We start from the raw sequence: 12,381 nt of genomic DNA on the forward strand, positions 1-12,381 counted from the left end.
TGGCAGGGATATAGACCCTTCAGCAGACCAGAAGCCCAATGTCCCCACAGACACTCGTCTGTCCCACCTCTGGCTGCCAAAATTATGAGTGCGTATGTAGAGAATGCCTCACTCCCTCTGTGTGTTCTTCTTTCCTCGCCTATACGGAGAGTTAAGGTGAACATCTGGATTTCTACCTGGATGTCAGTGAGGAACGGTACATTTCTCTTAGTCTGATTCTAAGGACACAGGAGCAACAGCCTCCAGTCTTACCCTTGCCCTGTGTTTTATATTTGAGTTGTTTTCTCCCCACCCCCGTAGAGGTTCAGAATGGCTTAATACAGGCAGGACTAAATCAGGTGGGGGTGCCCACAGCAAGAAGTACTAAAGTGGGGTTGCCCACAGCCAACCAGGATGGCTATGCTCTGAAATTCTGGTGACCGGTGCTCCGAGGATGAATCAAGGCTGTCTGACCGCTCTCCGGTTCTTTTGGCAGACTTGGCTTCCTAGGAGATTTGGGGATGAAGGCTACCAGCGTCTTGGCCCTGATTATCAGCCTCAGCATCGTTGCAGAATCCAAAGTCTACACTCGATGTAAACTGGCAAAAATATTTGTGAAGGCTGGTCTGGACAACTACGGAGGATTTAGCCTTGGAAACTGTGAGATTCCTCCCCGCCTCCTGGCTCCTTCCACTTTAGCATATGAGCATCAGCCTGGAGGTGCTGATCTCCATGTCCCCAGCCTGGCCAGGCTCCACTCCCACCCGGAGAGGCTGCTAGCTCTTCACATGTTCTCCTAAACTGCACACGCTCACCCCTCTCTCTGTTTCCCCACCGTCCTTGGTTTCTCATTGCTGGAGCCCTGGGGTTATGATCACAGGGAGGGAAAAGAACACTGACGCCACCCATCCCACTAGCTTCCCTAGAGAAGGCTCCGCTCCTGGCTGCTGTGAAGATTGCGGTCGGCGCCGCTGCTCCTGTACACACTCCCGTGTCCTGCTGATACTTCTCCTTTGTGCACCCCGTCCACGTGTCTGCTAGTAGGGGCCAGTGCATAGCATGTATAAAAAATTCACCCCATAAGGCAGGCTGAACTAAGGGACTGTGCTCCCCTTAGACCCTTCTCCTCACAGGGATCTGCATGGCCTACTATGAGAGCCACTACAACACCACAGTCCAGAAAGTGTTGGAGGATGGGAGCACTGACTATGGCATATTCCAGATAAACAGCTTCACGTGGTGCAGAAATGTAAGACTGCAACAAAAAAATCACTGCCATGTTGCCTGCTCAGGTACTGTTTCTGTTTATTCAAATTCTTCATCTTCAGGGGCAAAGATAAGAACATAGATCACAGGAGGTATGTCTGCATCTGCTTTAAAACTCCGAGTTCATATTCACACGTAAGTCTGTTCCTGGGCCAGCAGAGGACTCAGTAGCTTCTCCAATGGCACATGTATGCTAACGTCTTATTCTTCTCCGATGGCACATGTATGCTAACGTCTTATTAGTCCTAGAGCAGTTTTTAGTAAGCCCTCCACGAAAACAGGGCCGAGCAAATGACCTAGGTTTTCCCCTGCATTGAAACATTTCTGTTTCCTTATGAATGGAAACATTCCTTGCCAAGTGCATACCAGAACTGATGGTCTTTGTGCACTGAACTCTGTGTTTCTTTGTGTGGATTACAACAGCGGGGCTCAGCTTCCATTGCTTAAAGAGTAGAAATTAAACTAGGATTTGCTTGCTGCTCTTTGCCCCTGTTACTCATGGGAGACAAGTGTGACCAGGACTGAGAGAAGAAAACAATAAAACACAACATGCCTGAGCTCTGCTTTACCAAGCCTTACCCAAGAGAGTGTGTGCTGATAGAAAAGCTAACTCGATGGCTGGCCAGGAGGGGATGGATGGATTGATGTGGGCTCCAGGGGTAAATGATATTTTAAGAAATTTTTAGGGCTGGGAATCTAGCTCAGTGGCATTTAGAGTTTGTCTGACATGCTGGAGACCCTAAGGTCAAAGCTTGGTTCCACTAAAAAAAAAAAAAAAGAGAGAGAGAGAGAGAGAGAGAGAAAAGAAAAGAAAAAAACAAAGTTTCATGGAAAACTCTGAATGGGGACATGGAAGACAAACAGGACTTGAGAAACTAAAGACAGAGAAAAGTCATTCTAGGCAAAGCTAATGGCAAACAAAGACCTGAATGGAGGAGGTTGACACATTCTTCCTAAAGGGAAGGAGAGAATCCTGAAGAATCACAGCAAACATGGTAGGAAAAGCTGGGAACTGCTGGTGGAGGGGTTGGTGACTGCCGGTCTAAGAAGTTTGCCTTGATTTCTGCCTGCAGTGGGCAGACGGCCATGGTCAGCCCATTTAGCACTGATTGCAGAGGACTGGTTTGCAAGAAGAGCATGAAGGAGGCCAAAGAGGACGCCACCTCAGCTGCTGTGGTGATCGTCGTGAGAAAGTTATCCTGCCAAGTGCATAGCAGAAGCGAGGATCTTTGTGCACTGAACTTTTTCTTTTCTAGGGAAAACATTTCCTTAGATGTTCAAGAAGAAAAACGTAGGAGTCTATGCATGAATTTAACTGAACCGATCCCATGTTGCCCTTTCACACGATTGCCCAGCAGAGCTCAGCAGCAATGGTGCTCATAGAGGGAGGGGCTGCAGGCGAGGAAGCAGAGCTACGACACAGGTGGGGAAGATCCGGGAAGATTGCTGTGTTCTTCTTCCTAGTTAATTCACTGATGTGTCCCCAGTACCTAGAACATTATCTAGCCATAGTTGGGGCTCAATAAATATTCACTTATTAAAGATATGAATGCAAAGAATGAAGGACAGGATTGAAATCAGTCAGAAAATACTCTGGGCCAAGTTCTTTGGGAGCAGAAAACAAACTGTTTTAATTAATCTTTGTTTCATCAAAGTTAAGCAGATAGAGAGCTGAATCAGGCATCGATTTATCGAGTCCATACCCAACATTAATATAGAATGGTCACCACGTTCCGGGGCAAATCACCCAGCTATTTACTAACCCTTCATAGGAAACATTATTTTGGTAGGCCCAAGGTCTGCTTCTTCCCCTTGATTCTGATTTCTTCTGGATCCATTCCAACAAATTCGTACTATTGATGGTCCACAGAAGATGCCTTTTTGATTTTTTATCTTCTGTGCTAAAACCATCTCTATCTTTGATAAGACTTTTCAGCTTGCTGAGGGGCAGATCAGTCCCATTGCATTCTCTAGGAGCTTGTAGTAGGGGCTTCCTGCTAAGTGTGGTAATCAGAACAGCGCATTCCCTGCATCCGGAGCTGAACAGGGCACTTCAGAATGTTTGTTCTCTGCTTAGGTTGATTTCAATGATTTCTTCGGTAGCACTAATGAGACACACCTCCAAGCATGTCTATGAGGGGGTTTGCTGAGAAGTTTAGCTGAGAAAGGAAGACATGCCCAAATGTGGGCAGCACCCTTCCAAGGATGGGATAAGAAGAGTGAATGGAGCCAGGCTCACCGGTGCACACCTTTAATCTCAGCACTCGGGAGACAGGTGGATCTCTGTGAGTTTGAGGCCGGCCTAGTGTCCATAATGAGTTCCAAGACAGTCAGAGCAATATAGTGAGACCTTGTCTGAAAAACAGACAAAGAAAGACAAAAAGAAGGAAGGAAGGAAGGCAGGAAGGAAGGAAGGAAGGAAGGAAGGAAGGAAGGAAGGAAGGAAGAAAGGAAAGAAAAGAAAAAAGAAAAGAAAAGAAAAGAGCAAGAAAGTTTTGTGAAGGAAGACGGGAGCTGAGCACATTCATCTCTCTGCTTCTGTACTGGGACACAATGGCGACAGTCTACCTTGTGTTCCTATTGCCACCCATTCCTTTCCCACCATGATGGGAAAATCTTTCATTCCTTTCCCTTTATTTCTTTTGTCATAACAACAAGAAAACATCTAATACACCATTTCATCCCTTAAACCAATGAGTGTATGACCTTACATGGCAAAAAAGGCTTCAAAATTGTGACTGTGAGTACTGAGTGTGAGCAAGAGAGGAAATATCGGACAAAATGACTAGACCCAATCTAAGCATGTGACCCCTTCGAAGCGGAGCATCTGCCCTTTTGAGGTCACACGGGGGCAGTAACACAGAGATGAAGATTAGAGATTCAACCAACATTGCTGGGAAAATAGTTGAGTGAGACATGAACCAAGCAATGTGCGTGGCCTGCAAAAGTTAGGGGTGCCTCCTATCTTATATCAAGAAAGCTGACAGACACCTCAGTCCTACAACCAGAAGGGACTAAATATTATCAAAACACAAACAAGCAAGGAAGCAGGCTCTCCCTCTACCATTCCAAAAGGAAAGCATGAGCCAATGTGTGATTTTTAACGCAGCTGATCCCATGTTTGCCCATCAGGAAACTACAAGGATAGTTTGTGCTGTGGATGCCATGATGCTTGGGGGCCATTCGCTTGGGCGGAAAGAGAAACCTAATACACCCCATCCCTACTTACAGTCACTGTGTTCATTGGGAGTCACTAAGAAAGCTAGGACAAGGCACAGTCTAGGGAAAAGGAGTGTCTTGAGAACAAAATAAAGAAAGAGCTCTTGTGATTTAGCAAGCAATGGGCAGAAAAAAACGCTTGCAGGAGTGGAGAAGAAAAACACCATGAGGAAATCTCTAATAGCAACATGGGAGAAAGAGAGAGAGAGAAAAAACAGGAGAAATACCAATAAGAAAATGAATGATACTGCAAAATACAAGGATATGACCCTTGACAGGAGAGAGGAGGAGTGCAGAATCTTTCATGAAGTTCACATGTCCACTCACAGCACGTGAGACCTACTATGTAAGGGAGGCTCACACTCAGGCGCACCCCCCAAACTCCAGAACAGTAAAGAGAAACGAAATCCACTGTGCGTTTTCACTAGGAAAATGAGGGCTTGTGGTCCATACCAAAGATTAAGCCTAGAATGAACAACCTAAAATTTCTCAACTGCAACTATGGTAGTAGAAGAGGAACAATGTGCCCAAACCTTCCAAGAAGAATAGCTTCCCATAGAACTTCCTCTATCAGTCAAACCGTTGATACATTTTGAATATATCGTAAACACATTTGTAGGCAAGTTGCTAAAAACTAAAAACTATTCCTCTAGCCTAGCTCCTCCCAGATCCACCCCTCCTCTACAAACACACTCAACTTTGACCTTTCTTTCTTCCCCCCACCCCCCTCTTTCTTTCTTTCCTCCACCGAGTCTAGTCTGTGTTGCTCAAGCAGTCTTAGAAGTCGGGTGTAAAGTGTGGTTGACCTGCCAGGACTCACATCACTGAGGAAAACGGACTCTCCCAGCAGACAGCGAATGCCAGTGTTTCCTTGCTGATAGTTCGTTCTCACCTCCCCCTTTCCACGCTGGGATTTATTTCTAACTCGAGCTTGCACAGCCTTATGCATGTTGTCACATCTGCTGCAATGAGTTCACATGTGTACGACCTGCGGCGTCTGGAAAACTGTCCCCTTAAGTCATTTGTCACCTCTGACTTTGCAGACCTTTCTGACTCCTCTTCTGTAAAGACCCTAAGACTTTCAGGAGGGCATGACATGGATGTCCCGCTGAGGGCTGAGCACCGTCCTTCCTCCTCTCTTTATGTTTGCCTGTTGAGAGTCTCAATAGTTAATGTCATCTACTGAAAAAAAAAAAAAAGGAAGCTTCTCTGGCGAGAACCTAATTATGTTCTGTCTATGAGCATAGTAACAAGTCATTAGGAAACATTTTCATACTATGTCCAGTTAGCACAATGATAGAATTGGGTTCTCCCTATGGCCATAGTCTCTCAGCCATGTCAAGAGTGCCAGGTATGGGTTTCATCTTTGAAGCAGGTCTTAGATCCCATCAAAAAGTGTTTGGCTTCTCCACAACATTCATGGCCTCTCTTGTCAGGTTGGTTGTTAGTGTAGATCGCCCTTCTCCTCCAGCAGCACCCGTAACACCTTCCAGCAATCCAGGAAAGACTTTAACCCAACTGTTAGAGTGAATGATCTTTCTTTGGAAATCAAAGAGGGTGGTGAAGTGGGGGACTGGGAAGAGCAGGCATTGCCATCACCTGAAAACGAAATGAAAACAGGGCTGTGACCAGTTTCTCCCTGAAGAATCTGTGGAGGAGACGTGACCTCTCTTTGGGAGACAGAGTTGTATCAAGTGACCTAAAAAAAATAGAGGGAAATAATCCCAGACTCACTGTTCTCTTTCCACCCCCTTCTCCACTGGTGTTCACTCTAACTTAAGCCTCTGGAAGCCAAGGGACATGGAAGTCTGTTGCTAGCTTCTCTGTGGATTTGCTTGCCAGTGCACATGGTACAGAGAAGACAGATGTGAAGGAAGGTTCTAGCACAGCTGCCATGTAATTTTCTCATAACACTATCAGAGAAGGTTTTTCACAAGAGGATGAATCAAGGCAAGAAAAAGAAAGACGCAAATCAGGATAACAAGGCTTAGAGCCAGCAACCAGGACCCAACAAAGAAGAATGGCCAAGGGAATGCTTAGCATGGCCCAGGGAGGCTAATCTATGTGGTTTCCAGACTGGAAAAAAAAATGGATCTTTGCTCTCCAGCACTTAGTTTGTCTCCATTTGAAGAAAGCTTGGGTGCTTTGTAGTTATCAGCTGAATGTTCAAACAGTGCCTCTTACGTCTTCTCTTGTCTTAGTTCTGTGAGGAGTGAGAAAGACATCCTTAAATTAGTGGATAACATACTTGTAGTGATATTTCATTTGTATTTTAATAAATAAAGCTAGCCTGAAGTTCAGAGAGTAAAACAGCCGCACTGATCAGCCTTACAGACCAGGCAGTGGTGATAAACACCTTCAATCCCACACTAGTTTGCCATAGAAACTGGGCCATAGTTGTGCACACCTTTAATCCCGACACTAGAGAGGAACATAAGATGGAGGAGACAGCTCAGCTCAGTCTCATTCTGAGGATTTCTGGAGACAGGAGCCTCATTTCGGACTGAGGTAAGAGCCAGTGGACCACCATTTTTCTTTTCTGACCTTCAAGTTGAACCTCAAAGTCTGTCTCTGGGTTTTTATTAATCATGCTACATTGCTGTAATTAATACAGTTTCTGTGTGATTATTTGGTCTGGGCAGCAGGGAATGAAAGCAGAGTCTCTGTCCACGCATAGATTTGATTTCTTTCTAATGTATGGATTTCTGAAGCTCTGTCTTTAGGTATGTGCATATTAATGACTGTGGTCTTCTCAGTGGATTAGCCCTGCTCTCCCTGGAGTCCTTCCTCCCCTTAGCCAGGGCACCATCTCTTACACAAACACTGCAGAGTAGCGTGACTGTAACTTCAGCTTCTTCGGGGAAGGCTCTACACAGTCAATTTCCTTCTATTCTTTGCTTTACCTCATCTATGCCTGGGTATCAAAGGTGAGTTTTTATAGGCAGAACATAGCTACCTTTTGTGTCCATTCTGGCAACTACATATTTGTATTAAGTGGTTGAACCTAGGTCAGCAATTGCTTTCCTGAAGGGCCACACAGTAAATATTTTATTTAGGTTTTGCATGCCATATGGTTTCTGTTGCAGTTACTAAACCATAATGTAGTGTGAAAACAGCCATAAAAATATGTAAATGGCCAGACTTGAATGTTTTCCAATAGGGCTATATTTAAAAACAAGGGCTGGGGAGGTAGAATTTGTCGGCAAAGTGCTTGCTATACAAATATGAACACTGAAGTTTGGATCCCCCCATAACCAACATAAAAACACTGGCATATTCCCAGTAGGAAGATAAGAGGATCCTGGGCTTTGCGTGGCCACTACTCTAGCCAATCAGTGAGCTCCAGTTTCAGTGAGAAACTATGTCTCAAAAAGTAGGAAGTGACAGAAGACCCCCTGGTGTCAACCATTGGGCAGCATACATATAAATGTATGTTGTCTGAGGTTTGAATACGATCCTTGCTTTATGGGATTTTATCTCAGGCTGGACCCATGTATTTTATTTCTGCATGTTGCGCACCTCAGGAATTCTATTGTTTTCACTTTATGTAATTACCTGGCTGTATAACACTTTATAACAGAGACAGCTTTCGCTGCGTGTGACGTATGCTCCGCTTTCAGCGCTCACTCCTCATTCCTGGGACAGAGTCTTTTGGGCAGGCAGCTAAGCAGTATTCATCTCATTTAGCCTAAATCATTCCTTCAACTGTTTCTGGTTTGTGGTGGAAATCTAACAAGCATGCCCAGCTTTCTCTATCTAAAAGTGATTCCATTTTGGTTTCACTCTGGAGAGAGTTTATGCAAAAATAAATGTATGAAACAATTTCTGCATAGTACACATACAGTAGTAAAATGCCTTAAATGCAAAAATGTTGGCATAATTAATATATATTTACATATATACATCCCTATATATACATGAGATTCTAGATGGAAAGGAAAAATTTCCATCCTTTTTCAGCCTGTTTCTCCTAGATTCAAATTTGGACACGCCTTTTGCTCAATGTTCTCTCAGCCTCTTTGAGTTCCTCTTAGGTGTTCTAGTTTCAGTATTTTCCACTGATTCTGTCTCCAAAATCTCCCATCTTTTTCCCTGAAGTGTCGAATCTATCAAACTTGAATCCAATATCTTTCTTTTGCCTAGTGATAGGAAATTATCTCATACTCCATCTGATAGCATATTTGTTTGTTTGCATTGAATGTTTTATCCTTATTATGTGTTATGTATTGACAGCTCTTTTTCTACATAATAGCTTTTTTTTTTTTTTTTTGGCTACTAGCTAGTGTATTTAAGTAGACTTAGTGGGTGTCTGACTTGTTCCTGTAAGGAGGGAGTCCTTGTTGGATTTTGACAAGCCCCTGAATTCATCTTTAAATACCATGACAGAGTTCTAGCCTAGTTAAGAGTTCATTCTCTATCAAAGCATGATTCTCCTGGCATGTTTGGAATGCCCCACAGCAGTGGTTCTCAACCGTTACTACACTTCCTCATGTTGTGGTGACCCCCCCAGCCATAAAATCATTATCATTGCTATTTAAAACTGCAATTTTGCTACTGTTACAACATGGCGAACAATGAGGGATGATGAGAAGCCAAGGACAATGGCACGGGGTTTTGATCCTACTTCATATTCTGGCTTTGTGGGAGCCTAGGCAGTTTGGATGTTCACCTTCCTAGACATGGACGGAGGGGGGAGGACCTTGGCCTTTCCACAGGGCAGGGAGCCCTGACTGCTCTTTGGACTGGAGAGGGAGGGGGAGAGGAGTAGGGGAGTTGGAGAAGGATGGGAGGAGGGGGAGGGAAATGGGAGGCTGGGAGGAGGGGGAAACTTTTTTTTTCCTTTTCTCAATAAAAAAAGCACACACAAAAAAATTGTAATATAAATATCCAACATACAAAAAAATCTGATATGCAGCCCCTACGAAAGGGTTGTTTGGACCCACACACCTCCTTGGGCTCATGACCCTCCCACCGGTTGAGAATCACTGCCCTATAGGTTCAGGTAGGTCTCTTCCTCCTAAGTGGCTAGAAACAGGGTAAGTCTCCCAGCCTGCTGTTGTGCAGTCCCAGAGCACTTGTTCCTGCCTGGCCCAGGGAGTTAGGTCCTTGGCTCATGCTGATTGTTTGAAGTATGCTCTGCCTGCCTTCAGATGTTCTCCACAAATCCCTGCCCTGGGGCTTCTGTTCTATCTCTGTTTTGACCTGCCTATTCTTCTCTGAGCAAAACCCACGACAACCACAGGGCTCCATGCCTCTGTTTCCTCTCTGGAAGGTCAACACAGTACCACTGGGTGTCCAATATCTGAAAATAAGCTTATTGCATATGTTGTCCTATTTTTCCGGCTGTTGAAAGCAGGAAGAAAAATTCTTCTCACTATCACAGATATGTTTGACTTGATATGAACCGAATTCCTTCAGTTAATACTATCCCAATTTAATTCTAGTTAAGGAAGTCTTAGGAAATGCAAGCTCATTCTTGTGTAGGGAGCAAAAGTGTTGGTGGTTGACGGTTAGCACTAAAGAACGGTCATATCTGTTTCTGCATGTTCTGGAGATGGAGGGCCAGGCTGTGGCCCAGTGATGGAGTACTTGCTTGGCATACACAGAATCCTGTGCTCCATCCCCAGGATGGAATTTTTAGACACAGCTTTAAAATAGAAAGCAGGATGTTGACTTTCTACCCTAAGCAGCCTTCAGTGACTGGTGAACCTCAGCCTTGGGCCAGAAAGGCTGTAATTGGGAACAATGTCCTTTTGTCCCATGTGTTACAACATTTGTTATGAAACCCTAGAAATGAGTTAGCACTAGATATCTTCACAAGCTACATGACCTCATATCTATGAAGAATGCAGACTTCATACCACTTCAAAAATTATACAATCTCTTTCATTTAAAAACTGTCTTCCCAAAACCCATTCTTCCCTTTCTCAAGCTCCTCAGAGTTTATTTTGACGTATTTGCTGTGGTTTAAATGTGTTCCCCAAAAGTTTATGTGTTAGAAACAATACCAAATTCATGGGACTGGTGTTTTGAAGAGGGGTGTTGGAAAAGCTGTTCAGGTTAGATGAGGATAGTAGAATGGGGGCCCTGTCTGGACATTAGTGACTTTATAGAATGGGGAGGGAGGCTGCAGTGAACGTGCGTGCTGTCTTCCAATAATGTCCTCTGTCATGTGCCTTCACCAGTAGGTCCCAACATCATGGACCAAATAAAATTGTCTTATTCATAAATTTTTAGTCCCAGATATTTTGCTAGGGCACCAGAAGATGGACTAAGTAAATATTCACATATATAAATTAAACACACATGTATATGCATGCATACATAAACACACACCATTTATGAATTTCCTGATATAATGGCAATCTATTTTTTTCTAAAACATGGGTTTTGCTAATGAGATGATTACAGGAAAAGCAATTGCTGGTGCCGCCATATAGTGTAGTCCATGTATGTTAATCTTATTCTTCAACAGCTGGACATCTGAGTTGGCCTTTGGTACTTAAGAGAAGAAAAAGATATGTAAACCAAAACCATGGAGGTTGTGATTATTCAGGGGGAAGCAGGGGGAGGCAGGAGGAGGCAGAGGGAAGAAGGGGGAGGAAGAGGAGGCAGGAGGATGAAGAGAGAAGCAGAAGGAGGAAGAGGAAGGCAGGGGAAGAAGAGAGAGGCACGCAGACTTTGACACGTGCTAAGTGGAAATGAGAAACTGCTTTGGGTACCAGTTCCTGCTGTTTACTGTTGTAAAGTGAACTATTCCATTATATACTGCTCCTGAGGAAGGGTTCCTATTCTTGTTTGACTAGACAATTCTGTCTATTTAAGGTAAATTGGGCAGAAACAATTATAGGCATGAATCCTTCCAAAAAGTCTTCTGCCTCCCCAGTTTCTGCCCCTCTGCTGCCCCTCTGTGGTGATTTCACTGTTTCACTGTCTCAACTCTGCATCTTTTCCTTGTTTCTCAACCCCAGGCTTCCTTAATATTAAGCTAATCCAGTCATTTTCAGGAGACTTTTTCTTTATTATTCTGTTGGTCTCCTGTCATCCAGGCTGGGCTCCACCTTACTATATAGCTGAAGCTGATCTTAAAGTCATAACCTCCTGGCTTCTACCTTCGGAGAGCTAAATTACAGTCATGTGCTGCCACCCACTCAGCTCTAAGTAGCGCTTTTGGAACACCCTAAGGAGGCCAACAAATGACTTCCCCACAGCGCTGCTCTCTTCCTTAACCCCCACCTTCTGGTCCTGCTGTGGCAAGAAGCAAGTCCTAGGCATGGTTCAAACTGTTTTCCCATGTGCATGGGATATACTCCTGTCCTAGAATAATGGAACATGGCAAGTTCCTCTTCACAGTGTGTAATGTTCCCTTTCCACCTCTTGAGACATCGCCAATGTCACTTGTTCTAAAATCTATCCCCAGCCACTTCCAAACGCGGGCTCATTCACTGGGAATGGGGCCTCAGTTGCCAGGGACAATGATGGTGCCCATTGAAATGACTGTTCTGAAAGTGAATGGGGATTTTCCTAAAGATACCTGCTGTGTTAACCCATGGTAACGGACAGCTGCTGTAGATGCATGTCTTGAGAGACAAGACCTCCAAGCGGCTGGAGTTTTGCTGCTCATGGAGATTCTAAACTAAATTTCTATTCTTGCGCTTCTATTTAGGGTTTGTACACACTGCTTTAGCTGCTCCTGCCTCAGTACAATCCTGTCTCTGGCTTTCTTTTTGTTGTGGTTCCTGTTTTTCCTTGCTAAATGGTAGTTTGTTTTAAATCAGAATCAAAATAAACCACATTTTGAATAAATTTACTTAGGGGAAATGTGACTACCTTGATCCTCTGAGAAAAGTAATACAACTGGAAGGAAATCAGCAGAGTGGAGGAACAATTCACTGCTAGCAATTTTTTTAAATATTT

At 44.1% G+C, this 12,381-nt stretch overlaps 1 protein-coding gene across 1 annotated transcript in view; it reads left to right on the forward strand.

Moving 5' to 3' along the window:
• Positions 1-500: 500 nt before the first annotated feature.
• The window catches only part of LOC102000712 (lysozyme-like protein 1), a 17,301-nt gene continuing 5,420 nt past the window's right edge, over positions 501-12,381 (forward strand). Inside the window, exons 1-2 of the mRNA XM_026782875.1 lie at positions 501-639; positions 1,113-1,271. Of these exons, the coding sequence (XP_026638676.1) occupies positions 501-639; positions 1,113-1,271 (298 nt within the window). The remainder of the gene's footprint in view (positions 640-1,112; positions 1,272-12,381) is intronic.

Source organism: Microtus ochrogaster, chromosome 16, assembly GCF_000317375.1.
Source record: "Microtus ochrogaster isolate Prairie Vole_2 chromosome 16, MicOch1.0, whole genome shotgun sequence".
In the NCBI taxonomy this organism is placed as follows: Eukaryota; Metazoa; Chordata; class Mammalia; order Rodentia; family Cricetidae; genus Microtus; species Microtus ochrogaster.